Source organism: Pleurodeles waltl, chromosome 10 (genome assembly GCF_031143425.1).
Source record: "Pleurodeles waltl isolate 20211129_DDA chromosome 10, aPleWal1.hap1.20221129, whole genome shotgun sequence".
NCBI lineage: Eukaryota > Metazoa > Chordata > Amphibia > Caudata > Salamandridae > Pleurodeles > Pleurodeles waltl.
In genome coordinates this window covers 130,686,540-130,712,416 of record NC_090449.1, presented here as the reverse complement: position 1 = coordinate 130,712,416, position 25,877 = coordinate 130,686,540, and the positions used below count along the sequence as shown (strand labels likewise).

General features: G+C 45.6%; 1 protein-coding gene across 1 annotated transcript in view; it reads right to left on the bottom strand.

The window, feature by feature from the left end:
• LOC138261211 (cytochrome P450 3A21-like) overlaps nt 1–25,877 on the bottom strand; it is a 196,295-nt gene that overhangs the window by 16,523 nt on the left and 153,895 nt on the right. The window contains exon 11 of the mRNA XM_069209964.1: nt 19,066–19,292. Coding sequence (XP_069066065.1) covers nt 19,066–19,292 — 227 coding nt within the window. The remainder of the gene's footprint in view (nt 1–19,065; nt 19,293–25,877) is intronic.

Here is a 25,877-nt window from a genome sequence, read left to right as displayed (position 1 = left end):
GTTCTGGTGACGGGGTTCTGGCGGCGGAGCAGGCCCCATTGAACCCGTTCCATCCTGGATGACCATTGAGACAGGTAAGGTGATCGTCCGACAGGGGAGGGGGTGGGGGGGTGTTGTGTGGTGTGTGCGTGAATGGGGGTGTGACTGTGAGTGTATAGAGGGGGTGTGGGAGTGCGTGTATGAATGCGGGGGTGGTTTGTGTCGGGGGATGTATCGTGTATGTGTGTGCATGTGTGCATGTGTGCATGTGTGCGCGCATGTATGTGTGTGTGAGTGGTGTGTGCATGAGTGGGGGGTGGGGTGTATGTAAGGGGGGGCCCATGGAGTTCTGGGGTGGGGGAGGGGGCTCTATCAGCTTTGGAGGGTGGTAGGGGGCCGTGGCTGTTGAGGGAGGACTGAGGGGAGAGGGGCGGGGAGACCCCTATCAGTGCCAGGGAAGGAATTCCCTGGCACTGATAGTACCTACCTCCATGGTTTTCATGGCGGTACAGCCACCACGAAAACCATGGCAGTATGCAGGGTCATTATCCCGCAGGTGGACTAGTGACGGCTGCCAGGCTGAAGACCGTTGTCTCCAGCCTGGTGGTTGTTACCACCGTGGCGGACGGTGTGGTGCATTGGCGGTTTGGCATGAGCCAAACTGCCAATGTCATAATTTGGCGGTAATTACCGCCAGCCTGTTGGCGTTGCTACCAACAAGTTAACACCGTCCACCAGGGTTGTAATGAGGGCCTATATGTTAAACTTTTACAGGATCACACAAAAAAAGTTGAAATATTCCTTGTCTGGGTCCCAAAAACCCCTAAGATGATACTGGGCAAAGAGTTAAAGTCAGAGGTAGAGGAAGGTAGAGAGGGAGAGAGTTTTAGATATAGAAATAGAATATACAGCTGTCAAATAGAGAGAAAGTATGGGGCCCTGGGCAATTGGCCACTTTGCCCATACATTGACACATCTTTCTTATAGACAAGTTGCCCGCCTGCTAGATGAGAAGAATGTGCTTTAAGCTTAAAAGTTACCAGTGCAAGGGCTATGCTGGGGTCACCAGCTAAGGACAGAAAATAGGGATGGAAAGTGACACAAATACCCTCCTTTATAAGGTTTCATGTGTTCAGCATGGAGAACTCATGAAACTACACATATTATCCATGCTGTAGCCTTCTTGGGTTTAGTTGTGGCAGAGTTATGGAATTTGATGCAGTAGCCATTTAAGACTTAGGGGAGACAGCCGCCTTGGCATCTGACACAGCACTGTAAATGGCAACCCTTGTAACTAGCTGCTGATAAATGTAGTTGTGGTGTTACTTTGGTTTGTATTATGTTAGTGTGTTGTGACCTGTTGCACTCTTTAATCATTACTGAGATGTCAGCAAATTCTGCTAATTTCCAACTGAAAGCAGAACATTACTGAAGGTCCCTGGACAAACAACCTTTTGCAAGTGTATAAGGTGGTAAAACAAACACCACTGCTTTAGCCCTTTAACACCTAAGCTCAAAACTGTGGTGGTGACTTTATAAGAAAGGGCCCCCTCGGTTTACGAAATGATAAGAAGTTGAATTTCTTACACATGGGGATGCTGATCATTATTTGTAACTACAGCAAGGTAGAGATTGTTAGACATTTTAAAAGCAAAGTTGATGGTTTGTGATGCATATAAGGAGAGAGGGGACCCACAAGAGGTTGAGAATAAAGGACTAGATGAACAGCAATGGAAAAGTGGGTTATATGGAAAGAGAGGAAAATGGTGGAAAGAGTAGGAAAGATGGAAAAAAGTATAAGAAGCAGAACAGAGGAGAAGAGTGGGAGACAGAATGAGAAGGAGAAATATTAGCAAAGGAGAGAGCCTCCAATGCTCTCCCTTAAACAGTATGTACTTCCTTAAGCAACGTTACTATGTCAAAGTATTTTAAAATGCAATCTCTACCACCATTTCATCAATAAAATAATTTAACTCCAGCACAACTGCTGCGAGGCAGTTCAATACCTTCATGAACATTTCCGTGTGAAAACATTTTGGTCCTCATTGCATGCAGCCAGTAAATGGTCTGATGTTTACTGCATTTCATCAAATCCAAGTAAATAGCAGACAATGACAACTTTCTGGGGGGAAACATTAGGATTTTGGTGCTTGTCTTAGCAAAAATTGCAGGTTCTTGAAAATACTGGGCTTATGCCCCTCAACAAATGTTGACAGGTTTGACCTGACAGGAGTCATATCGCATATTGCAATTAACTGGTAAACTTGTAATGAGGTCCTTTCAGCTCCTGTTCCAGGCACCCCGCTGTGGAGTCTCTGATTGTGACTTGTTTTTCCAAAAAATACACTTTGAGTGGTACATGCAAGGCTGTATTCACAAATACATTTTGGAATATGTAAAGTAGTAGTCCTGCTGTATTATTTCCTTCACTCTTGCTCTTCTTTGTGAATTGGTACTAAAACATCTGAAATGGGACTAAAATTAGGAAATTAGGAATATTTATATACAAGTAGCACAAATAGAAAGGACAGTGTCTTATTTGCACTTTGGTTATTAGAGACTTGAAGCATTCAAAGGCATGTAAGAGTACCTCAAAGAGCATCCTTACCATAGATAATTTTGTGATTCGGCCCACATATGATTACAGCCATTTTCTTTGCATAAGGGACTGAATTACAAAAGTAAACTTACATTTTTTGTATACATGTAGACCAAAAGTGTAAGGTTACGACTTTTAGGAATTCACAAAGGTAAGTTACGAGCAGTAAGTTTACATCCCCACTAGGGGTGGATCATCTGCACTCGGGCCAGATCATCTGTACTCGGGCTGGATGAGGCAAGAATGAATCATGACACAGCTGTTTAAGTGCCTACAATTCCCCACCCAGCTCAAGCTGAAACTCCTCAGCGCACATCCAATCCTAGACTTGCTGCACACATAAAAGCAAAGCTGCCACAAACAAACCCTTTCAGCTCTTTCAACATGTCGCTGAATGTGTTTGTTGGGTTGCCCCTTGCTATGCCATAGGATTATTTGAGGAGAAGGAGGAGAGTAGAGAGGGTCTTCAGACAAAGGATAAACCTCTTTGGGATGTCCAGCCAAGATGTCATGGCCAGATACTGTTTCCCCCCTGATATCATCTTGGAGATGGTTTGTGAGTGAGAGCAGGATCTTGACTCTGTGCCCTGACACTTCCACTCCATCCCAGTCCAAAGTCAAGATTCAGATGTCTTGACCGTAAAGGGGTTGCTGCTTTACTCCCCTCAAGTTGTGTATAAGATTCTAGTTGTCTACACATACCTCTGGACCCTCAGCTAGGGCTGAATCCAGGCAACCAGGCCATTACACAAAACAGAGGGCAGGGTATGCAGGTGCGTGACCAGTTGGTTGACACTTTCTTCACCTGAGCAACATGTTGTGTCATGGCCTTCATGTGGTTTGCAGTCTGTTGTTGATGATGATTGGTGGACTATAAACACTCTGTCCACATATGCCATCCTGAGACTACTTTGTGAGCCATACGTGATGTCTGTATACAACAGTTGTGCCCAAGAGTCAAAAGATTGGCCGTGCATTATGTAATGTGCACATGTCATGGACTAGCATGGACAATGTCTCTTAGGGCTTCATTGGCTCTGAGGATCAAATGTTTGCATGTGTGAGCCCTTCCTGGACAGTGTCACAAGAGGGATCTGCTTCAGAAAGGGCCTCGCCCATTGGGGTGATGGTACCACATCAGAGGGTGAGTGCCTATAACCAAGGGGGAATTCCTTCTAGGAGATTTTACAGTGTAGTGATTGTACCCCACGTGCAATGATTGAGGAGCCACTGCCACTAGTGCGTAGGTCGTGGGCATGTCTGGACTGGCCAAGGGGATTATTGAGCTTTTATCACGGGTGGAGGAGGCGAGGGGGCAGGTTTCATTACTGAAGTGGCATGGCAATATGTGCAGTTTCAAATCAGCAGTCCTACATTATCCACACACTTGTGTTTACAGTTTCTGTGTTGGGGCTGGTGTGACAAACTTGCCAGTGCTATTATGGAGTCTTACTCTGTACCTCTGGCCCTTGGTGTACTTGACACTATGGTGGTCATTGTGACATCAGTGGTAAAAACCACCTACCGCTGTGCCAAAATACCGACACTGCGGCTACCATCCATCCGCCATATTATGAGCACTGCCGGACTTCCGCCACAAGAAGGGCGGAAATCTGGCAGTGTTCATGGTTGTGGACGTTGGTAAGGTAGCGCTGCTACCACCAGCACTGCCCTGCCAATAGTACACCGCCAGCCGTATTATGACAATTCATACGGCCTGGTGGTGTTCTGCTGGTGGGGTGCTGCTGGCAGTAGCAGCGCCCCTTCCTGTTCTCTGCCGGAAGACATCCTCGCTCAAGGTAAGTCGGGCTTCCAACAGGGGAGGGGGGTGGGAGGGTGGGGGGTGTTGTGTGAGTGTGTGTCTGAGTGTGTGCATGAATTTGTGCGTGAGTGTGTGAATGCGTTTGTGTGTGTTGTGTTGTTTGTTTGTTTTCTTGGTTGAATGCGTGTGAGTGAATGCATGTAAGAATGGTGAAGTGAGTGCGTGTCTGCATGTCAGTGTGATCATTGTAAGAATGTGTGTGAGCATGTCTTGATGTATGCATGTATGAATGCGTGCATGCCAGTGTGTGTATGAATGCGGGTATGCCAGTGTGAGTAATTGGGTGTACGTGTGATGTGGGTCTGCGGGTGAGTGTATGTATGGGGGTGGGGGGCGTGTGTGTGTGAGGATCGGAGGAGGTGAGGGGGATGTGTGAGGATCGGAGGGGTAGAGGGTGTGTGTCTGAGGATTGGAGGTAGCGTGGGTGTTTGGATGAAGGTGGGGGGTGTCAGGTGAGTGTTGGGGGCTGCAGCCAACCCGTCATTCTCATAATGTTGGTGGTATGTACCGCCAGCCTGTTGGCAGTCATACCGCCACATTAACACTCACCGCTGGGGTCAAAATGACCCCCTATGTGTCCAGGGGTAGGCATCATTACCTGCTCCTAGTTTGGTGATACAGTACAGTTTTCTTAGATGTAAGCAAGATATGTTGGCCACATGTACCATAATGCAAAGCAAAGGGCCAAACTGTGCAGGGAGGTTCTGTAGTGTAGAGTGGATCCTCAAAACCTTTCCTTCCTCCCTTAGTATTCCTCCCCTTTCCACACGTTTGCACATGTCACACTTTTCTTTTGTAGGTCAAGCGTTAGCGTTTGACGTATTGTATACTTTTAGTATACTTATACTGTGAAGAAAAGCTATTTGATTTGTTAGTTGCAGTGTCCTTCAAAAATCCTTGCTTGGTCAGTGCTGCCTCTTTGTCCTGCCTTTTTTCACTTTGGGAGCAGCACACAGTACTGTGTAATTACGCTTTGTCCTGTTTATCTCTTCTGTAAGGGACTTTTTTTTAGCATTTGCCTGTTTCACTTCAACACTGTGGGTGCTTGTTCAGTCCCTCCTCCCCACCAGCTCCCTATGCAAACATAATAAAAACAGAGGGGGGCTTTTCCAGGGTCAGCTTGCTCTCCCCTCACTGTTTGTTTTTGTTGTGTAAACATGATTCCGTTTCTCGTGCATATTTTTAAAAGGTCACGGTAAAACACAACCCTTGTGTTTATGCGAGGTGAGCTGTAAAGCTTATTGTTTTCATCACCCTGATCGGTAAAACACGATCCATGTGTTTATGTGAGTTAAGCTGTAAAGCTTATTGTTTTCATCACCGTGAGCTCTGATTGTAGCTCTCCGTTCAGTAGACAAATATACACATTTTTGTTATTAGAAGACTTACGCCCAGCTTGCTTATAAAGGTCACGACGAGACGTGTTTATGTGAGTTGTGCAAGTTTGATTTTCTTCAAAATGGCTTGCCCGTAACCCTTTAAAAGCTTAAAAAGCGGCAAGTAAATGTACCAAATAGAAACCTTATCCTTTTCATCACTGATCCAACCTTTAAAAGCTGAAAAGCTGCTCGTAAATGCACAAAAATAAAACATAATATTTTTATTACTCTGAGCATTTATTGTAGCTCTCCGTTCAGTAGACAATTATACAATGTGTATTTGTTTCATAACATTTCACTTGCAAGCTACAGCAACTCCTATTACAAAGGCATCTACCTTCCTGCGTGCTCTAGCAGCAGGGCTCCAAACCAGCAGGACAGAAAAGCCTTGGGCGATTCACAGCTTCACCTCCAATTCACGGCCCATCCGGTATCTATTCTAATTATAAAGTGCAACTTTGCAATGCAATGGGTCTCGCGTTTGCTCGAGTTAGAGCTATTAGCATTGTAAATTCCTAACTGGACTTTTCTTGCCACTTAAATTGAAAATGAAAAGTAAAACAGTTGACATAAGCAAGCCGATTCAAAGCGCCACGATACATTTCATTTCAGCTATACATTTCAGCGAAGTTCTGTTTCCTTTTGTGTGTTTGCTTTGCTCTCATGGTGGCCATCGGCTGACTTATGTGAAACTGTTTTACTTTTCAGTTTATGTGGCAAGAAAAGTCCTGTTAGGAGTTTACAAAGCTAATAGCTTTAACTCGAGTAAACGCGAGACCCATTGCATTGCAAATGCTTGTTTTTTTTAATTCCGTTCTGATTTCAGATGGTATGCCCGCAAGTGGATCCTACGGCTGCGGGTAATCCACCCTCCGGGCCAGAGGCGGACTGGAAACCCAATGATATTCAACAGGAAATGATACACAGGAAATACAAGGCTGGAAGTCCATGACAGGAAGTTGCAGGCAGCCATTTTCTTGTCATTCTGAGTCATTCTCTATTACAGACAGGGACCTACCCCAACATGGCTGATAGGTTTGAGGAGAGGGCACTCCCCTACAGTGAAAGGAAATTGGACATATTGGCTGGGGGGAGTGCTAGACAATTACCCTCAGCTTTATGGGGGCCCAGAGGAGCAGCTGATCAGTGCAACTTGCACCAGGGAGGAGGAGATTGCACAGTGCTGCAGTGCAGTGGGCGCCTACCACCTGTGGGCTAGGACATTCTGCAAGCGCAGGGAGGACCTGAAACATTGGAACCAACTGAGGGCCCCAGAACTATAGGGACAGTCCTCCCAGGTCCACATGCACCAGCCCCGCCTCACGCCACTGTACACGAGGGTCCTGAGGACAGCCTGGCCAACCCTCCATGCTCAGCTGGAGGATTTGGAGCAGCAGAAATCTGGTAAGTGCATTGGCTGCATACTGTGTTTGGTAGGATGGTGTGAGTGGTGACAGAGCTGTACCAATATGTATCACATGCCACCATTGTTAGACTTTTCATCCTTGGCGTGTTCTCCATTAACATTTTGCCTCTGTTCCTCAGGTTGTCGATGTGTGCTGGACTCTGATTTTGCTGTTTATGTTACTCTGGGCTCTTTACCACTGCTAACCAGTGCTAAAGTGCAAGTGCTCCTTTACAAAATGTATATGTAATTGGTTTATCCATGATTGGCATATTTGATTTACTAGTAAGTCCCTAGTAAGGTGCACTAGAGGTGCCAGAGCCTGTAAATTAAATGCTACTAGTGGGCCTGCAGCACTGGTTGTGCCACCCACATAAGTAGCTCTGTAATCATGTCTTAGACCTGCCATTGCAGTGTCTGTGTGGGCAGTTTTAAACTGTAAATTTGACTTGGCAAGTGTACCCACTTTCCAGGCCTAAACCTTCCATTTTCTTACATATAAGGCACACCTAAGGTAGGCCCTAGGTAGCCCCAAGGGCAGGGTGCAGTGTATGGTTAAGGTAGGACATATAGGGGGTCATTACGACCCAGGCGGTCGGAGACCGCCAGGGCTAAAGTGGCGTCTGTACCGCCAACAGGCTGGCGGTACGGAGACCCATATTATGACCACGGCGGTAGCGCCGCGGTTTCTCCGCCGGGGCTGTTGGTTTCCCGCCGTTTTAGCCCCGGCGGTGATAATCCGCCAGGGCAGCGCTGCCCTAAGGATTATGACTCCCCTACCGCCAGCCTGTTTCTGGCGGTTGCACCGCCAGGAATAGGCAGGCGGTAAGGGGAGCCACTGGCATGGGCAGTGCAGGGGCCCCCTAACAGGGCCCGTGCAGCTTTTCACTGTCTGCATAGCAGACAGTGAAAAGCGCGACGGGTGCAACTGCACCCGTCGCACAGCCGCAACACTGCCGGCTCCTATGTTGCGGCCGCATCCCCGCTGGGCCGGCGGGCGTAAACAAGGTTTGTGCCCGCCGGCCCAGTGGGGATGTTGTAATGGGCACCGCGGGAGTGCGGCCGCATTGGCGGCCGCATGGCAGTTACAGCTTGGCGGGCGGCGGTAGTTGCCTGCCAATGTTGTAAAGACCCCCATAGTAATGTGTTTTATATGTCCTGACAGTGAAATATTGCTAAATTCGTTTTTCAGTGTTTCAAGGCCTGTCCCTCACATAGGTTAACATGGGGGCTACCTTTAAATCTGATTAAAGTGTAGATTCCCTTTGGGAGCGGATGGAGATGTGGAGTTTGGGGTCTCTGAGCTCACAATTTAAAAATACATCTTTTAGTAAAGTTGATTTTGTGAGATTGTGTGTTTGAAAATGCCACTTTTAGAAAGTGAGCATTTTCATGCTTATACCATTTCTGTGACTCTGCCCGTTTGTGGATTCCCTGTCTGGGTCAGTTTGACCATTGGGCTGGTTGCACCTCACACTAGACAGTGACACAAAGGGAGCTGGGGTGTAGTCTGCATTTCCTGATGAGCCATCTGTGCTAGGAGGGAGGGGAGGAGTGGTCACTCACACCTGAAAGGGCTGTGCCTGCCCTCACACAATGCAGTCTCCAACTCTCTGGTGAGTGTCTGGGGCCTGTCCTGGGCAAGGCAGGATTTCACATTCAAAAGAGACTTTACTTTGAAGTAGGCCTACTTCAAAGGAGAAATTGGGGTATAAGAAGGACACCCAAAGCCACAGACTTTAGAAACCCTTCTGGAAACAAGAGGAACCTCTGCCTGGAGAAGAGCTGATGAGCTGAGGAAGAAGAGCTGCCCTGCCTGTGACTGTGCTTTGTGGAGCTATCCTGCAGTTGCTGCTTCTGCCAAAGTAGGAGGGCAAAGACTGGACTTTGTGTGCCTTCCACCTTGAGAAGAACTCTCCAAGGGCTTGATTTAGAGCTTGCCTCCTGTTGTTTGAGGTCTCAGGGACAGCAAAGACTTCTCTCTGCCAGCACTTGGAGTCTCTGGAGAGACTCCTACTCTGCCAAGTGGTGCCCATCTAGTTCCTGGGACCCTGAAAGGAGAAGCTGGCAGCCTAAGAGGAGGAAATCCACGCACAGAGCGCCGTGCGGGGTAAAAGATCGGCGCAACTCCAATCTGCGGCTGAAGAAACGATGCGCCGCCAGCTCCGCAACTGAAAATCGACGCTTGCTGGAAACGCGACCGAAGAATCGACGCACCGAGCAGGAGAAACAACGCGCAGCATCGCTGACAGAGGCTGGGAGATTGCAACCTGTGCTGTGTGGTTTTCGGATCATCGTGCGGCTGGATTTCCTACGTAAGTACTGCTTGGCGTGTAAAAACAACGCAATGCCTGCCCAGACTGAAGAGTGCTGACCGAGTGCGGACCGGATTGGCGCATCCCTCTCCTGCGGAGAGAAGGAACGATGCGCCCTCACCCGATGAAAGGAGAAAGGATTCAAGGTCCCGCTAGTTAGTGGAATCGACACATCGCAAGCGCTTTTTGACGCATACTTGCCCGTGCGGGGTTATTTTTGACGCACCCAGGGTACTTTTTCACGTTAGTGTGTGTTTTAAACTACATAAAGACTCTTTTTGCTTTTTAATTGATAACTTCACTTGTGTATTGTGGATTTTTGTCGTTTTGGTCTTGTTTTGTTTAGATAAATATTTCTCCTTTTTCTAAACCTGTTTTTGTCATTTTGTAGTGTTTTCATGAAGTTACTGTGTGTGTTGGTACAACTACTTTACTCCTAGCATTCTGAAGTTAAGCTACTGCTCTGCCAAGCTACTAAGGGGTAAGCAGGGCTTAGCTGAGGGTGATTCTCTTTTACCCTAACTGGAGTGAGGGTCCTTGCTTGAACAGGCGGTAACCTGACTGTCAACCAAAGACCTCATTTCTAACAACCATGTACACAATCTGGGCAATTGGTCCAGCAGTTATAAGGCCAATGCCCCATGAGATCACATTGGAAGCACTGACCAAAGTACATTCTGGGACTTGTGTCCTGGACATAACAGGGGAAATTGCCATCCCTAATGCATTTATGTGAAGAAATGCAATGGCATCACCATGACTGGAGAAGCAAGGGCCTAATCACTGCTGGGTGCAATGGCAAAGGGATAGTCCGGACACTGTCCAGTGTAAGGTCAAGAGGTTATATTTGTTGTGTTGGATGCTGTGACATGCATGTCATTGTTGTGTGTATCATCAGTGTAAAGTATTATTTCATGTAGCCTGGAGTAATGGTTGCCTTTGGAAAACTTATCTCACACAAAATGGCTCAAACATTTCCAAGGTTAATCTAATGCACATGTCTTCACAACAGTGGCTCGTATGTCTCATGTAACATCTAGCTAGCTGAGCCAACTTTGCACATGTGCCATCTGGTGTACAGCACCAACAGGCCATCTTGAACTGCCTAATGTGGCCTTTGCCATTTAGATTGGCTGATAGTTTCAGGGATCCTCAGATACATGTACTCATAGCTTAGGAAATGTCAGAAGCAAGGGCTAGTTTTTACATGTACACCCATTCAAGCATTTATATGGAATCAGACCATGATACACCGCAGATGAGATGCAATAGTTTTAGACTATCAGGTCTGTACTTGACAGGGTGATCATAGACACATGGCTTTGGGGCGGACAGCTCCTTCCAGACTCCGTTCCATGTCCACTTGTTGACTGACTTGGGAGATGACTAGGTAGTGAGGACAGGAAACCATTGCCCAAAATTACTTAGGTAATTTTGAACTTCTGTCCAATCATTCACACAGATACCTATTATATGGCTCTTGTGAATCTTTCCTAGATAAGGAAATCTTGCTTAAGGTTAACTTTGTCACTACAGAGGGTATAGCACCCACAATTGTGACAGTTGTCAATGTGTGAGTTATGTCTCAACATCTCAGTGAAAGAACTCTTACATTTATGATCTAAGTCACCTGGAATTGGTCAGAGAGTTCAAAGGATATCAAAGTCAGCATTTGTTTCTTTTACTCATGTACCTCGCCTTGATTTGGGCACCAACTACATAATCTTCTCACTTTAATTTCAGTGGACCTGGCTGGCCAGGAAGACCACGGAGAAGACCCCTCCTCCCCCCAGGGACCTGGAAGAGCTTCCTAGGAACATTGGTGGGCATGGTCTTTTTCATCTACCGAAAAAAGGAGGAACCTGTAACATCCTCAGGCAGGGGAAGTGCTCCCATCTAAGCGGACTCTGAAGACAATGACTGGGTGGAGGCTGGGTAGTGGGGGACCTTGAACTGGACTAAGGGGGGAGGATGTCACCTCTTCCCCACACAATGAAGAACTGGACTAGCCAGAGGTGTCCCCAGAGCAGCAAACATCAACACCTGGGCCTGCCTCTGACCCTTCCCCACAACAGTAAGCCCCCAGTCCAACGGGGCACCCAGCTGCCACACCTACCATCAGTCCTCCTCCAAGTGCCTGCCTTAGTCCCACGAAGAGCTCAGATGTCCTCAACACTCCACATCCCTCTTGTTCCACCCAAATCCCTCCCTCTGTTGTGACCCCTGTGGCTGCATCCCGGGATCAGATTGTGACATCTGAGGGGAAGAGATGGGTAACCTCTCTTGGCTCCTACTGCAGTTGATTGATGAACAGCGTAGCACCTGAGAGGAGTTGAGCAATTACTTGTATTCAATCAATGCCACACTCACTTACTTGTGTGTAGCCATATCAGCCCTGTCTCAGCGTCCCTCCCATACCACCGTCCATGCATCTCCTTGTAGATCCTCCCACTCTGTTTCCCCCCATACACCTCATACCCCGTGTGTGTCTCAGTCCCGTGGGGTGTCAGGTTCTCCAACAGCCAGCCAGGAGGAGGCCACCACAGCAGAGGATGTGATTGTCATTGCAATGGAAGATGACCAGAATTACATTTAAGTGGACATTACATTTTGTCTGGACTTTTTCTTTGCCCCTTGTACATGGACTGATTTCCCTGATGTTTCCTGATTTTGTTTTCCAACCCCCTCCATATCCCCTGCCCCGATTCCGTGAAGACTATAGTTTGATTTTGTTTCTCCCTTCCCAATGGACGTTTTTTGTTTACTTTGCAAGGATATTTATATTAAAAAATAAAAAAAGCACTGTGTTATGTAGTTCACTGTCTGCTGGAACCAAAGTATGGAATTCTATGTCTGGAGTTGGTTAGCTATGCCTTTCCACATGGCACGATCGTAGACAGATGGTTCTGATGATGAACATGTCTTACCCACATTGTGGACACATACATGGCCTACATCCACACTAAGCATTTGAACATCATCAACTAATGCCCAACTCAGTTGAAATCTGGAATATGTCATTTATTTACATAGTGCTGTGAAAGCATATGTTACAGTGCTCATGGGGCATCTGGACAGGGGATGTCGGAGCCTGTCCAGTTTGGGGGTCTGCCTGGATAGGGGGTGTCTGAGCCTGTCCAGTGTGGCGGTCTGCCTGGACATGAGGTGTCAAAGCCTGTACAGGGAGAGGTCACAACTGTGCAGTGGAGGGCATGTGCAAGTTGAGTGCTTCCATCATGGATCGTTGGGGGCTCTGTGCAGGTTGCCTAACCAGGTTTTGCAGTGGGATGGTGTAGCTAGATGTGTTGGCTCCCCTCTAGGCATTGACTGTGAAGGATTTTTTATCATCTTGAGTATCCTTTCCATCACCTTCATAGCCAACGCATGGTTCTTGCACTCTCTTCCCTCTGTATGGCCATGAGGTCATTGAGCCTCTTCTCTTCCCCATGTCTTGCCAGGATCTATCCATCGTCTCCAATACCTGGGTCATTATGTGCACCAATTGTGTGAGTCAGTGAATGTCCTGCAGTGAGGCAGATATGTCAGACAGTGTAGCCCCTACGTCAAAAATATCCTGCCTCACATCTGACTGCTGCTGGAAAAATTCTTCCTCCCACCCTCTGACATGTATATTTGCCAGCCCTGTCTGCCAGGGATGGCCTTGGATACGACCAACAGGTCTACCAGCAGGGGGTGTGGTGCCAAGTATGAGGTTGTGAGGAGTGGATTTGTATCTAGGACCTACCTGCTCCTCACGATGGCTGGCATCTCCCTAAGATGTTGGAGAGAAGTCCTGGGAGACACTGTCAGACTAGGAGTGTGTAGGGAAACCAACATGTCTGACCCGGATGTAGGGCTGCGAAGATATGAGCTTTGGTTTGGGGTTTGTGGGGAATGGGCAGTCCTTTGTGGTGCAGGATGAGGCACCATGCCAACCATAGGAGATGTGGACTTTGTTAGTGAGTTGCATGGGCTAAAAAGAGTGGTCAGGGGATTGGCCTTCACATCACTTGAAATCAGCCCCTGATCTTCCTCCTCCTCTGCTTCCTCCTCCTCCTGTGCTGTCCTGGCACGGCAGCTTGGAAAAGGAGTGGGTTCTTCCTTCGGATTGCCCAGTACCCGTCACTGGTAGATGGTCCTTCCTCCAGACTCAAGTCTTTGTCCTAACCACCTGTGAGACAGAAGTTGAAACAGGCTAAGTATTTGCATCACAGGAATTGGGTAAAATTATCTTCACACCAAAGGATGTTCCACATGTGACCCGGTTTGTGTACCCCTACATGTGATACCTCACTCTGTAGCATTGAGGTGTTCAATGCAGATGTGAAATGCAGAAGCAATCTCACCATTTCCAACCACAGGTCTATGTGGTACTGAGATTCCCCTAGATGTCAGCTGCTCGACCAGGCTCCTTAAGTGAGTAGCAGACAAACTGATCTCTGATCCAGCAGCTTTGGAAAGAAGTGACATCATGGTTAAGATTCTTTATGTATTATATGTGATTATGCATACCTGACATAAACACCACTGATCTGTTAGGGTACATCTTACACAACAACTACAGGAGTGATGCTAAAATGGCAATATCTGCTCTTTCACTTCCACAAGGATTTGGTTCTTGTTCAAGTGTAGGGTATCAATAGGTTATAACACTATATGGCATACGTACCTGATGGACAGATGGCAGTGGGTTTGACTGCTTCAGCCAGGATGTCTCCTAAACCCCTGGATGGCATCATCCTTATCACTGAAGCAGTCCTGGCAGCAGCTGTAACATAACATATGTATCCATTACTGATTGCAAAAGATGATGGTGAATATTCCACATGTACATGTCAGAGGTATGGACCAATGATCTACAAGTTACAGATGGTCCCAGATCAACCAGATTTTACACTTACAGGCAAACATGTATTTGGAGGTAACTGAGAGATACAGGACAGAAATAACTAGGGTATCCTGCACTGGCTACCTCTGGACACACCTACATTTTCATTGACATCATGCATCCTACATATGATGTGGTATCATTGTAAAGGAGCCTTCCAGAACATGCAGAGCTGATACATTTTTACACATCAGATCTTGTCAGCACATTGACAAGTACATATGTGATATACACAATTATCAACCAAGGTATAGGTAACATTTATCCAACCCCATAAAACAGGACAAAATTGCTAATTTTGGACTGAGAGGTAAGCCATTTCTGCTGTACACGTTTCCTTTGGCCTGTGTTTCCAATTTCCGTGTACAACTTCATGGTCTATTTTACCTGACAAAAAGTACAGTCATGTACAGCACACATCCTGTAGTCCCCTATTTAGAGGTTCACTCATTTGTGATAATGTTGGCAATGTGAAATAAACACTATAGGATCCCACATTTTGGTAAAGTGGAAATGTTGGGCTGATCCACATTGTAACATATAGACTTGCAGCACTGACCCATGCAAAATCAACCTACATGAAGGTCTATATGAACCCTGGGGCAGGTACTTGGTTGACCTATCATTGGGCAACATGTCAGGGTGGTGTATGGTATACTGTTATGAGCCATATATGAGCATATGGGGATGAGTACAACAGTGACATTAGACAGACCCCACATACTTCTGACATTTACACAACAGTTTAGGAGCATAAGAATTTTGTAAAGTCATGTTCATGTATTCTTACCCCTGTCTGACATCCGCCCACTGTGAGGTACCTGACCAGATGTCACATCCATACATGTTGCAGAGGTCACTGCAGGCTGTTTCTTTCTGGACAACATCACAGGGCCTACAATGATATGTGTCTGTTCAGTTAGCATACTAGTTGACACATGTGATACACAACATTAACTAGTTCATTTCACAGGTTTGCCACAGTTTATGAATTCCATGTACTTTAACTATGAGTTGACTGGTAACAGTGTAGGAGATAATGCATTCCCCTAGCCATATTTACATACAAGTTTGTGCTGATGATATGGGTTGTTGTGCTCTGTGACGTTGCCTCCCTGATAGTGCAAGAATCTGTGCTCCAATGTGTCATTCTTCTCTGGCGGTATATGGCAACAGAAGAGAAAGGTCATCAGACATGGCCAAGATATTTGATTAAGTGGAATCTGTGCCAACAGCAGTAATACATGTATGAGATACATTTTCTATTACCATGCACCAGTGTGAAGTTGATGAGCCAGCAGTGATGGGTCACTGTTTTGGACTGAGGTTTTGTAATTTTCAATTGCCATCACAAAGAATTCTGGTACTTGTAGTGTTATAGACTAGCTGAGACACAAGAGGGTCTGAGTCCACATGCAGATTGCACTTACTTAGTACAACATTCATGGTCACATTTAACATTAGTCATTTAGTGTCATTGTTAGTATCATTGCATATTACCTGGCACCACATTGCGGTCATCACTCACAGGCAGCCCAAGGAGCAGGAGGGGGTCTATGGTAGAGAGGACATCCCTCTCAAGTGGGGTGAATCAGAGGCGCGCTCCCGTTTGTACACCTGGGAGAGCTCTGGCCACCTCTATCCTGGTGTACTTCTCCTTCACCCTCCTCTTCTTATCCTGTCACTTTTTCTTGCTGTCATTTACGGGCAGGATGTCCTACCCCACTGTAGTGACTGCCATGGCCAATTGCTGCCATAAGGCTGCCTTCTGTGAGTAACTGCTGCTGTAGGGTTGGAGACCATACAGTCTCTTGTAGATCCTCATAATAAATTTCAGGATCATAGTGGTCTCCTCCGCTGTATAGTTTCTTTTCCTCCTAGTGGGCAGCATGGCTTCAGGATATGCAGCACTGGCAGGCACAGTGTGGTTGTGGAGAAACCAGACCCTTGCTTGTGTGCTGTTTTCATCTGGTTTTTGGATCTGGGTTGAAGTTGGGATTGATAATGTGCAGGTGCATGTGATTACACTGATCCTGAAGGTCGGATGATCCGGCCTGAGTGCGGATGATTCAGCCGGAGTGCGGATGATTCGCCCAGGGGCGGATGTTAAGTTACTACTCGTAACTTACCATTGTGGATACCTAAATGTCGTAAACTTACAATTTTAGTCTAAACTTTTAGACCAAAAGTGTAAATTCACCTTTGCGAATCGGGAGCATTATATTGATATTCTTGAGTACATCCTTAGAAAATGTGAGCTTTTATCTACACACTATTTGTTTGCCTTTTTTCAGCAATACAGATCCATGTGTAACACTGGCCTTGTACCATTTCCTGGTTTACCAACGCTTGTTGTTTCTCCTTGCAGACAGCATTGTATGTTCAGTGTAACAAAGTTCAAAAATACATCCCACATGTCATTAGGACTCCTGCTGGGGTGTGGAATTCCTATAGCCCAATGCCCAGGACATATTGTTTGGGGTCAAGGACAGCATGTTTTCATTATTATTTTGTTCTTGGGGCAAGTGGGTCCAACCCTCTGCAGTACAAACCATTTGTCTGCCAGTTTGCAGTACCACAACATGGATCAGGGGAGGGAATTGTCTGCAGTCAAGGTTACATTTGTGTCCATAAGCTAATGCTGTTTGAACTTGTATTTGTGGTTCATTAAAGCAAAGTCTTTATTATTAGGGTGAACACTCTAAGAAAATGTTTTAATCTCAGAGTGCACTACTGACTGTGGTTCCAGTATAAAAATGTGTACAAACACTTGTAAAGTTTAACAATATGAGGCTATATATAATGCTCCCAGAATGATCTCTGGCTAGATGCAAATATTTGCAGAAGCTTGACAAGACTGCTGATTCTTTGCTATCAAAATAAAATGTCCACAAAAATGCAACTAGGCAAAAAAAAGTTTTGCTATGAAATTGTAGGTACCATTTCTTTGAAGCATCTCATAGTAAAATGTGTTGATGCATGCCAGTATGAACAAAAAAATATAATAATAATGGAAAAACCAGTGTAGCCAGTTTCAACAAGATTATGGGAAACACAATAAACAAGCACTGGCAAAGGCAATTTGGCAGTCAGCCTTTTGGTTTTGTCAATGTGTGTCTTGTTTTGACATGGTTTTTGTAAAACTTTAATGTTGTAAATGCTGCCGGGCCCTCACCCATCATAACAAACATTGGCAAAAAGTAAAAATATTTTTTGGCCCCAAAAAGCACGCATTGCCACAGTCATTCCTACTTTATGTGTCAATAGGGCCCTCGTGAAAGAGCAGAATGCTGTCACAGTGAAGTCAGCTGATAAATAGTGAGATAGAACAAAATTATGGGCACAATTCTTAAAGAAAATCACCAAAGTGCACTTATGGTATAGGTCCTTGCATTAGTGCAGAATTTTGGCTTTCATGAATTCACAAGAGTTTACAGAAGTAGGCCAGGAAATCGTACTTCTAGAAAAAATTTGTAAACTGCATTTTAGCATGAGCAAATAAGCAAGTGTAGATTTGCTCAAACAAATATATGTTGAGTGTTTACAAATGTACTTTCCCTCCAACCACTTTTCCCCAGCCCTGGAATACATTTAACTTCTGCCCTTGTCAGAAGTAAAGTTCCATTCTTTCTCATTATGGGTAAAGATTATAGAAGAGCTGATGAAAACATGCAAATTAGTATGTGTGCACAGACTGAAAACAACTTTCCAACCCTAGAACTATTGCTGACCCCTATACCAGCCCCAGTACGTAGATCACCTGAAAAGTGGCAAAATAAGGGCATTGCTAGTATATAAACCCTACAATAGTGTGAACCCTGCCATAATCAGAGAGGCTATTAATAAGAGATCTTGTATAAGAGATTGCTGCCATAATTTGTCGCTCCGTTACATGGCACCAAAGGGACAAGTGGATTTTTTTACAGGACAAGAAGATTTATCTTTTAATCTGTCCTGTGGAAAGCTAGATATTTTATAAAATTCCATAACCCTGTCAAGTAGAAAAAAAGGGATCTACAGTGACCATCACAGAATACAGTCTTGTGGAGATCTTTTAAGATAGCACTATGAAGGCACTGTAGACACACTTCATTTACCACATTTTGTAAATCAATTTTATTCAGTTCATTTGGCTTAGATTAAACACACAATGTGAAATCACAAGACATTGCCTACAAAAACTGAATTAAGGGCCTGAAACTAGTGGAGGAGTTACTCTGCCACAATGGTGATGGATATCCCGTCTGCCGAAATGTAAATCACATAGAAAATAGGAAACAGGATATCCGTCAGCATTGTGATAGAGAAACCTGTCCGCAAATATATAAATCAGGCCCTAAGTCAGGAGAGGAACAGTGCAACTAACTGCATGATTATAGTTAACTGGAGTAAGAAAACATAAGCTATTACAATGTTTTCTAACATATACATTTGTGTTCAGTAAAAATTCAATTTAGATCTACAATGTGTATTGTAAGAGACTACACTTTTATTTTAATCTATCTGTGCTCATTAAAATGACTCAAAATTCTTACTATCTTAACTTATGCCAGCTTCCTATTCCACTGTGCTGCTAATTCCTCAGTAGCTTGAATCATTGATAATTAGCCAGCATGTTATGGACTTCCCCACTAACACTCTATCTCCCCTTCTTGGATCCATAATAGGAGAATGATACCTGTCTGGGTTGAATACGTCTGGTTCTGACCAATACTTGGGATCCCGGTGCAGAGGATATAAAGGGATCATCACCACCATTCCTCCTGGGATTGTCACTCCATTCACCTCCACGGTCTTTTTACAGGTTCTTTCAATTCGTCCTACAGTGGGGTAAATTCTGAGGGCTTCATTAATTGCCATCTCCAAGTACTCCATCTGCATCAGTGCATCATATGTGGGAGAAGCCTACAGTTAACGGACAATAACATACGTTAGAGTTGAAACAGTATACGTGATGTACAGTTTTCTTATTTGACACATATATATCGTCCATGTAGTGCAAGAGATCGTAATATTCAGCCAGCTCTTAGATACATAACTTATGTTGGCTGGATGGGCCTAAAATTCTTAAGTGGATGGTTTACAAATTTTGTGCCTTCACTCTTCTGGATCACTCATCTTCCCAAAACATTTGAAGGGTAATTATACCAAGTGTAAATCATTTACCCAACCTTGTCCAGATGTGTCACCACACACTTCCTATTCCTCAATTCACGGTTTATAAAGCAGGTATTATCTTACTGTTTTCAAAGAAGCTAGTGTTCTACTACCATTGAATAATCCCCAATAAGGTAGTGTGCTGCTTTTTATTGGATGTTATGCTGGTACCTAAATAGCAATGCAGTACCCAAAGGAGTGCGCCCTGGTTAGCGTTCACCTCTTGGAAGAAAGATTTAGCGATTGGAAATTAAGAAACGTGGCAGTGCCACCATTTTTAATATGGTTGAGAGCCCTAATAAGAACAATGGGCGAGCCTTCCAGAATATGATATCTTTAAACAGTCTTTATAGCTGCGGTGCCAAATTCCTCTCAAAGGAGCAACGTGCGTTCCTGGTGACAAATACCCCCAGGTATTTAAACCTCTCGGGCTGAACAAATAAGCCGGATGCCCATGTCATTTCAGTTGGGCATGAGGCTATAGGGTAAATTATTGACTTCTGGGGATTAGTATGGTGCCCAGACTACGTGATAAACATCTCCAGGATTTGTAATGATCTTGGTCCAGACACATCAGGATCTCCCAAATATAAAAGCGCACCATCTGCATATAATGATATTCTGTCACTCACCACATCTTCTCATTGGAAGCCCCGAAACAGCGCCTCTCAAAACATTTCTAGCATAGCTTAGCCTGCCTGCTGCCACACCAAGTGCCAATACTCAGGTGGGAGCCCATTAGGTCCGGGTACTTTCCCGGGCTGTAACTGGGCTAAGGCTGCCAGTAATTTTTTAACAGTAATGTCTGACTCTAGCGATTCTCTGTCGTCTAGTGACAGACTTGGGACGTTAGGTTCTGCACGAATTGGGAGAGGTCGGCACGCAGGCTCGTTTGGTCTGCCTGGTAGAGGTTGTGATAATAGTAGGCAAAAGCCTGAGCCATCGGCTCGTGGCCCATTACTCGCAAACCATCCCATAGTTGCAAGTATGGCCCTCCTCAGTGCACCCTCCACCGGTAGCAGGTGCCCTCCCCGGCAATGAAGAGATCTCCCTTGGCCCTAGCGCTCCGGGAGCACCTTTGTCCAGGGCCGTTCAATCTCCCTGTGCTGCAGCAAAAAGGTGCAGGTAAGCTCCGGCTGCAGCTAGAATCATGTGGGCTCCCTTCAGATTGTTCTGGGACCAGGTCTCCCCTTGGCCCCTTTTTAGTCATGCTGGCATCAGACGGCCACGTCCGTCCAGCGGCACAGGCCCTGTCACACTTCTCCGCCACGTGTTGCTGCCCCACCGGTGGTCAATTAGAGAAATCAGCTGTCACTGGCATGGGAATGCAGCGCATTTAGGGGCATATTAATCCTCCATTTGTGCTGCATTTGCATACTTTTTTTTTACGCGTATGCGGCACAAACTTAACTCCATATTTATATAGACACGTCTAGCGTCAAAATATGGAGCTTGCACCATTTTTTGTAATATGTGAACCTACCTTGCCTCAATGAGATGCAACGTAGGCATCCCCATCCAAAACAATTGTGCTATCCCTATAGCGCCATATTTATTCCCCTGTGCAAAAATGATGCACGGGTGGGATGTGGCCCAAATAATGGAGCTAAGTTTGCTGAGTGCCATTATTTAACGCCTGGGTCAGACCAGGTGTTAGGGGACCTGTGGACCTATTTCCATGGTCAAACACCATGGAATGGGCCCACAGGTGCCCACCCCAAACCACAGGAACACCCCCGCCCACACCAGGGGGACACCAGAGGATGGGCGACCCCACCCAAGTAAGTAAGGTAAGTATTTTTTTTGTTGCCATTGAGGCCCCTAACATGGGGCCTTCCGCATGGCGCTGGATGCAGTGGCCATGCCCAGGGGACACTGGTCCCTTGTGCTTGCCATTGGTGTGGTGGGCATGACTCCTGTCTTTTCTAAGTCAGGAGTCATGTTTTAGGATGGTTATGCTTCTGGAAATGACGTAAGACTGGCAGCTTGTACCATTCCATTAATATGGCGTCCGTCTGGCGCTCAGGAATGGCGCAAGCCGGCTGTAAACTTTTTGGCGCAAAACTGTGTTAGCGCAATTTTGCACCAAAAAGTTTAAATATGCCCCTTAGTCTCCTGGCTACAATAGTCAGATATTTGACGGATGATGGGGGATAACACATTAGCACGGCGGCTAACCACGCCCCCCTTCCCAGCCCTTCTTTTGACTTTGAGTGCTACCACCATTGACCTTTGTGTTGATTGGCTTTGTAAATATATAAAAATTTATTTATCAAGTGTTAGTCCTGGTATCCCCCTGACTTTTTGCCTTCTGACCTACTGTTTTACTGACTTCATTTTTGCTGACTTTAGAATTCTGGAACAAAAAAAACAGATTATGGAAGGAATTCTGAACAATGCAAACATGCATAACCTGAAACTGGTCCCAGGATGCTTCTTTCCAGTCCAGGGAGGACCTGGCCTGACAGTTCAGGCGGGAACAGGGTCGAGACCGATTTGTATATGGATAGGTCCAAACTCGAATGGCGTGGTGGGCTAAAAAACAACAGATTGAACCCAGATTCTTGTGAATGGTTACATTGTTCAGCCTTCAGTCCATCATCTATTCTTTTTACTTTTGTCGACCTAAGTGTAAAGGGTATGCCCAGACGTGGGTCCCGTGCTCACTGCTCCACTGTATTCATGCTAGCCTGGCTAAAGAGGAGAGATACCCAAAAACAGGTCCTAGGATGCTTGTTTCCGGTCCAGTGAGGACCTGGACTGGCAGTTCAGGCTGGACTGTTCCCATTAGGAACAGGGTCAAGACTGATTTGCATATGGCTGGGTCCAAACTGGAATGGTGTGGTGGGCAAAAAAACAAAGGATTAAACCCAGATTCTTGTGACTGGGAATGAATGTTTGCATTGTTCAGCATTCCATTCGTCATCCGTTCTTTTTTACTTTTGATGCCCTAAGTGGGACTGGTATGCCCAGACGTGGGTCCTGTACTCACTGCGCCACTGGATTCAAGCTAGCCTGGTTCAAGAGGGGTGATACCCCAAAACCGGTCCCAGTATGCCTGCTTCCTGTCCAGGAAGGACCTGGCCTGGCAGTTCTGGCTGGACTGTTACCATTGGGAACAGGGTGAAGACTGATTTGCAGGTGGCCTGTCCCAAACTGAATGGCATTGTGTGCAAAAAAGGATGGATTAAGTGCAGATCCTTGTGCCTGGGGGTGAATGTTTGCATTGTTCAGCAATCTGTCTTCAGAAAAAGTGCACAGAATTCTAAAGCCAAAAGAACAGATGATGATCTGTTCTTTTGGCTTTAGAATTATGTGCACTTTACCACTGCCGATCAGTGCTAATGTGCAGGTGCTTTGTACTCTCAAAATTGTGAGATCGGCTCACCTACAATAAGCATATTTAATTATTTGTAAGTCCATAATAAAGCACACTATATGAGCCCAGGGCCCATAAATGAAATGCTTCTATTGGGCCTGCAGCACTAATTGTGTCACCCACTACAGTAGCCCCTTGTATATGTCTCAGGCCTGCCACTGGAGATCCCGAATGTGCAGATTTACATTGCCATTTCGACCTAGCAAGGGTACCCACTTGCCTGCCCCAAACCTTCCTTTTTACTACATATAAGTCACCTCTAAGGCAGGCCCTAGTTAGCCCCAAGGGCACGGTGAAGTGTATTTAAAATGATGGACATGTACTTTTAAGTTTAACATGTCCTGGTAGTGAAACACTATTCAATTTCTTTTTCACTACTGCAAGGTAGGTTTACATTGGGGTTACCTTTAAGCAACATTTGAATGTAACTTCCAATTAGGAATAGAAAGAAATTTGGAATTTTGTGTCTCTGGACTCACAATTTAAAATTGCAACGTATGGTAAAGTTGAATTTTAAATTGAAAGTCTGAAATGGCACTTTTAGAGAGTCAACATTTTCCTACTTCAACCATTCTGTGCCTCTGCCTATTTCTAGACAGTCACACACAAAGGGAGCTGGGATGTGACATTTACATCCTGATGGCTCATCACCAGGTTGGTGGGTCTTCCTGTGCTAGATGGGAGGGAGGAGCTGACATGTACACCTGATTAGGGCTGTGCCTCTCCCCACAGAGTGTTTGGAGTCGGGAAGGAAGGGCAGTGACCTTGTGCACTTCAAGGGCCTCTTGTTGAAATCTTCCCACTTCAAAGACTCAACTGTGTATAATTACAGGATCCCAAACCCTACCAAAGCAGAACTTGCTGGAACCAAGGACATTGTGCCTGGAGGAAGAGCTGCTGTGCTGCAGGAGGACTGCCCCTTTGCTAACACTTTGCCCGCTACGTCTTGACTGGGAGGGAGAGGGACTAGACCTGCTGTCTAAAACTTTAAACCCAAGTTTCTCCAAGGGCTTACTGTCTTGTCCCAGTTCTTGATGTCTCAGGGGCATCAAAGACTTCATTCAACTTTGCTTCAGCTGCTTGAATCTGCCAACTGTGAGTCCCCCCTCGCCTGAGGTGCCAATCCAGTCCTGGGCCTCAGACATGGGTTCTGCAGCTGTGTCTATCAAACAGCAGTGCATCAAGACCGTTGCACTGCACTGAACCATCGCAGAGACCTCTGACGCATTGCTGATTCGAAGATGACGTTGGACCCTACTGCGAGGTTCGACAACAACACAGCATTGATCAGAGAACACTTCCACGCAGCTTGATGACGAGGTATCACCCAAATTGAAAGGGGTTGGACTCAACCACCGGACCAGACTGCCAGGCTCAGCGACAAAACATCTACCCAAATGCGTGGATCAGAATTGATGCATCGAGTTTTAGACGTCCTCACTTGCTCCATCAAAGGAAATTGTTCAGCGAGCCCTGCGGGGGTCTTGTATCCAGCCTGCCCTCCATCACTGTTGGCCTGAATGTTGGATTTACCCTGGTCTAGAGAAACCTTAAGTATTCTTTAGACGCTATTCACTTTAAAGCACTACATTGCATTTTATTCTTTGCAAATTCATAACTTAATTTCTACTTATTGGATTTTTGTTGTTTTGGTCATGTTTTACTCAGATAAATATTCTCTATTTCTCTGCACTGGTGTGGCATCTTTTTGTGATGTCGTTTAGTGTTGTATAAATACTTTATAAATTGCCTCTTAAGTTAAGCCTGACTGCTCCCTGCCAAGTTACTAAAGGGTGAGCACAGGTTAAAGTAGGTTGTGTATCATACTTACCCTGACTAGGATTGTTGTCCCTACTTGGACAGGGTGCATACCTCTGCCAACTAGAGACGCATTTCTAACATTAGGTATATGTTATGTATACATTGGACCCTTTCGCAGAAGACCTACTTCAAAATGTCAAGAGTTAAAGGCCCAGATGTAGGTAAGTTGAAAATTGCGACTTGCAATTTGCGAGTCATAGCGACTCGCAAATTGCAACTCGCAATCCGAGATGCAGAAAGGTGTCTCAGACACCTTCTGCGACTCGCTATGGGGTCGCAAAGACCCACCTCATGAATATTAATGAGGTGGGTCGCAGTTTGCGACCCCATAGCGAGTCTAGGCACTCACAGGAATGGTGGCCTGCTGGAGACAGCAGACCACCATGTCCGTGATTGCTTTTTTTCATAAAGCAGTTTGTTTTTTTCTTTTTGCAGCCCGTTTTCTTAAAGGAAAACGAGTTGCAAAAAGAAAAAATATCGAAACCATTTAGTTTCAGTTTTTTCAGAGTAGGCAGTGGTCCATAGGACCACTGCCTGCTCTGAAAAAATATTGTTTCTGGCATTCACAAAGGGGAAGGGGTCCCATGGACTTCGCGGTCTCAAGGCAACTCTGCATCGCGATGCGGTCGCACATAGGAAGGGAACAACCCTTTCTATTGCGAGTCGGAATCACATTTTGCGAGCCGGTACCGACTCGCAAAATGTGATTCTGCATCGCGTAAGGGCTTTTGCGCCTCGCAAACAGCGTTTTCGCTGTTTGCAAGGTGCAAAAGGCTTACTACATCTGGCCCAAAATGTGCAAAATCTTTCGCCAACCAATGCTTCACCAGTGACAACTGAATTTTCACTGCAAAACATTATTAAAGCAATAGACAAAACTTAAATTGCTTTTGATTGAATTTTACACCATATTGATTACTGCAAGTACAAATAGGCCCTTCTAAGCAGCTACACTTTCTGTCTTACCTTTGCAGAACTGCAAACTTGCCATAAGGAACCTGTAAAATCTTTTAGAAGCTGGTGGAAAATTCCATACTATCACACTCTTTGTTCCCCTCACAAAAGATCTTAGATTGAATAACCTCATTTAAACACCACAAGTAAAAGGATGTGCAAAATGTCTCTTCTTCAAA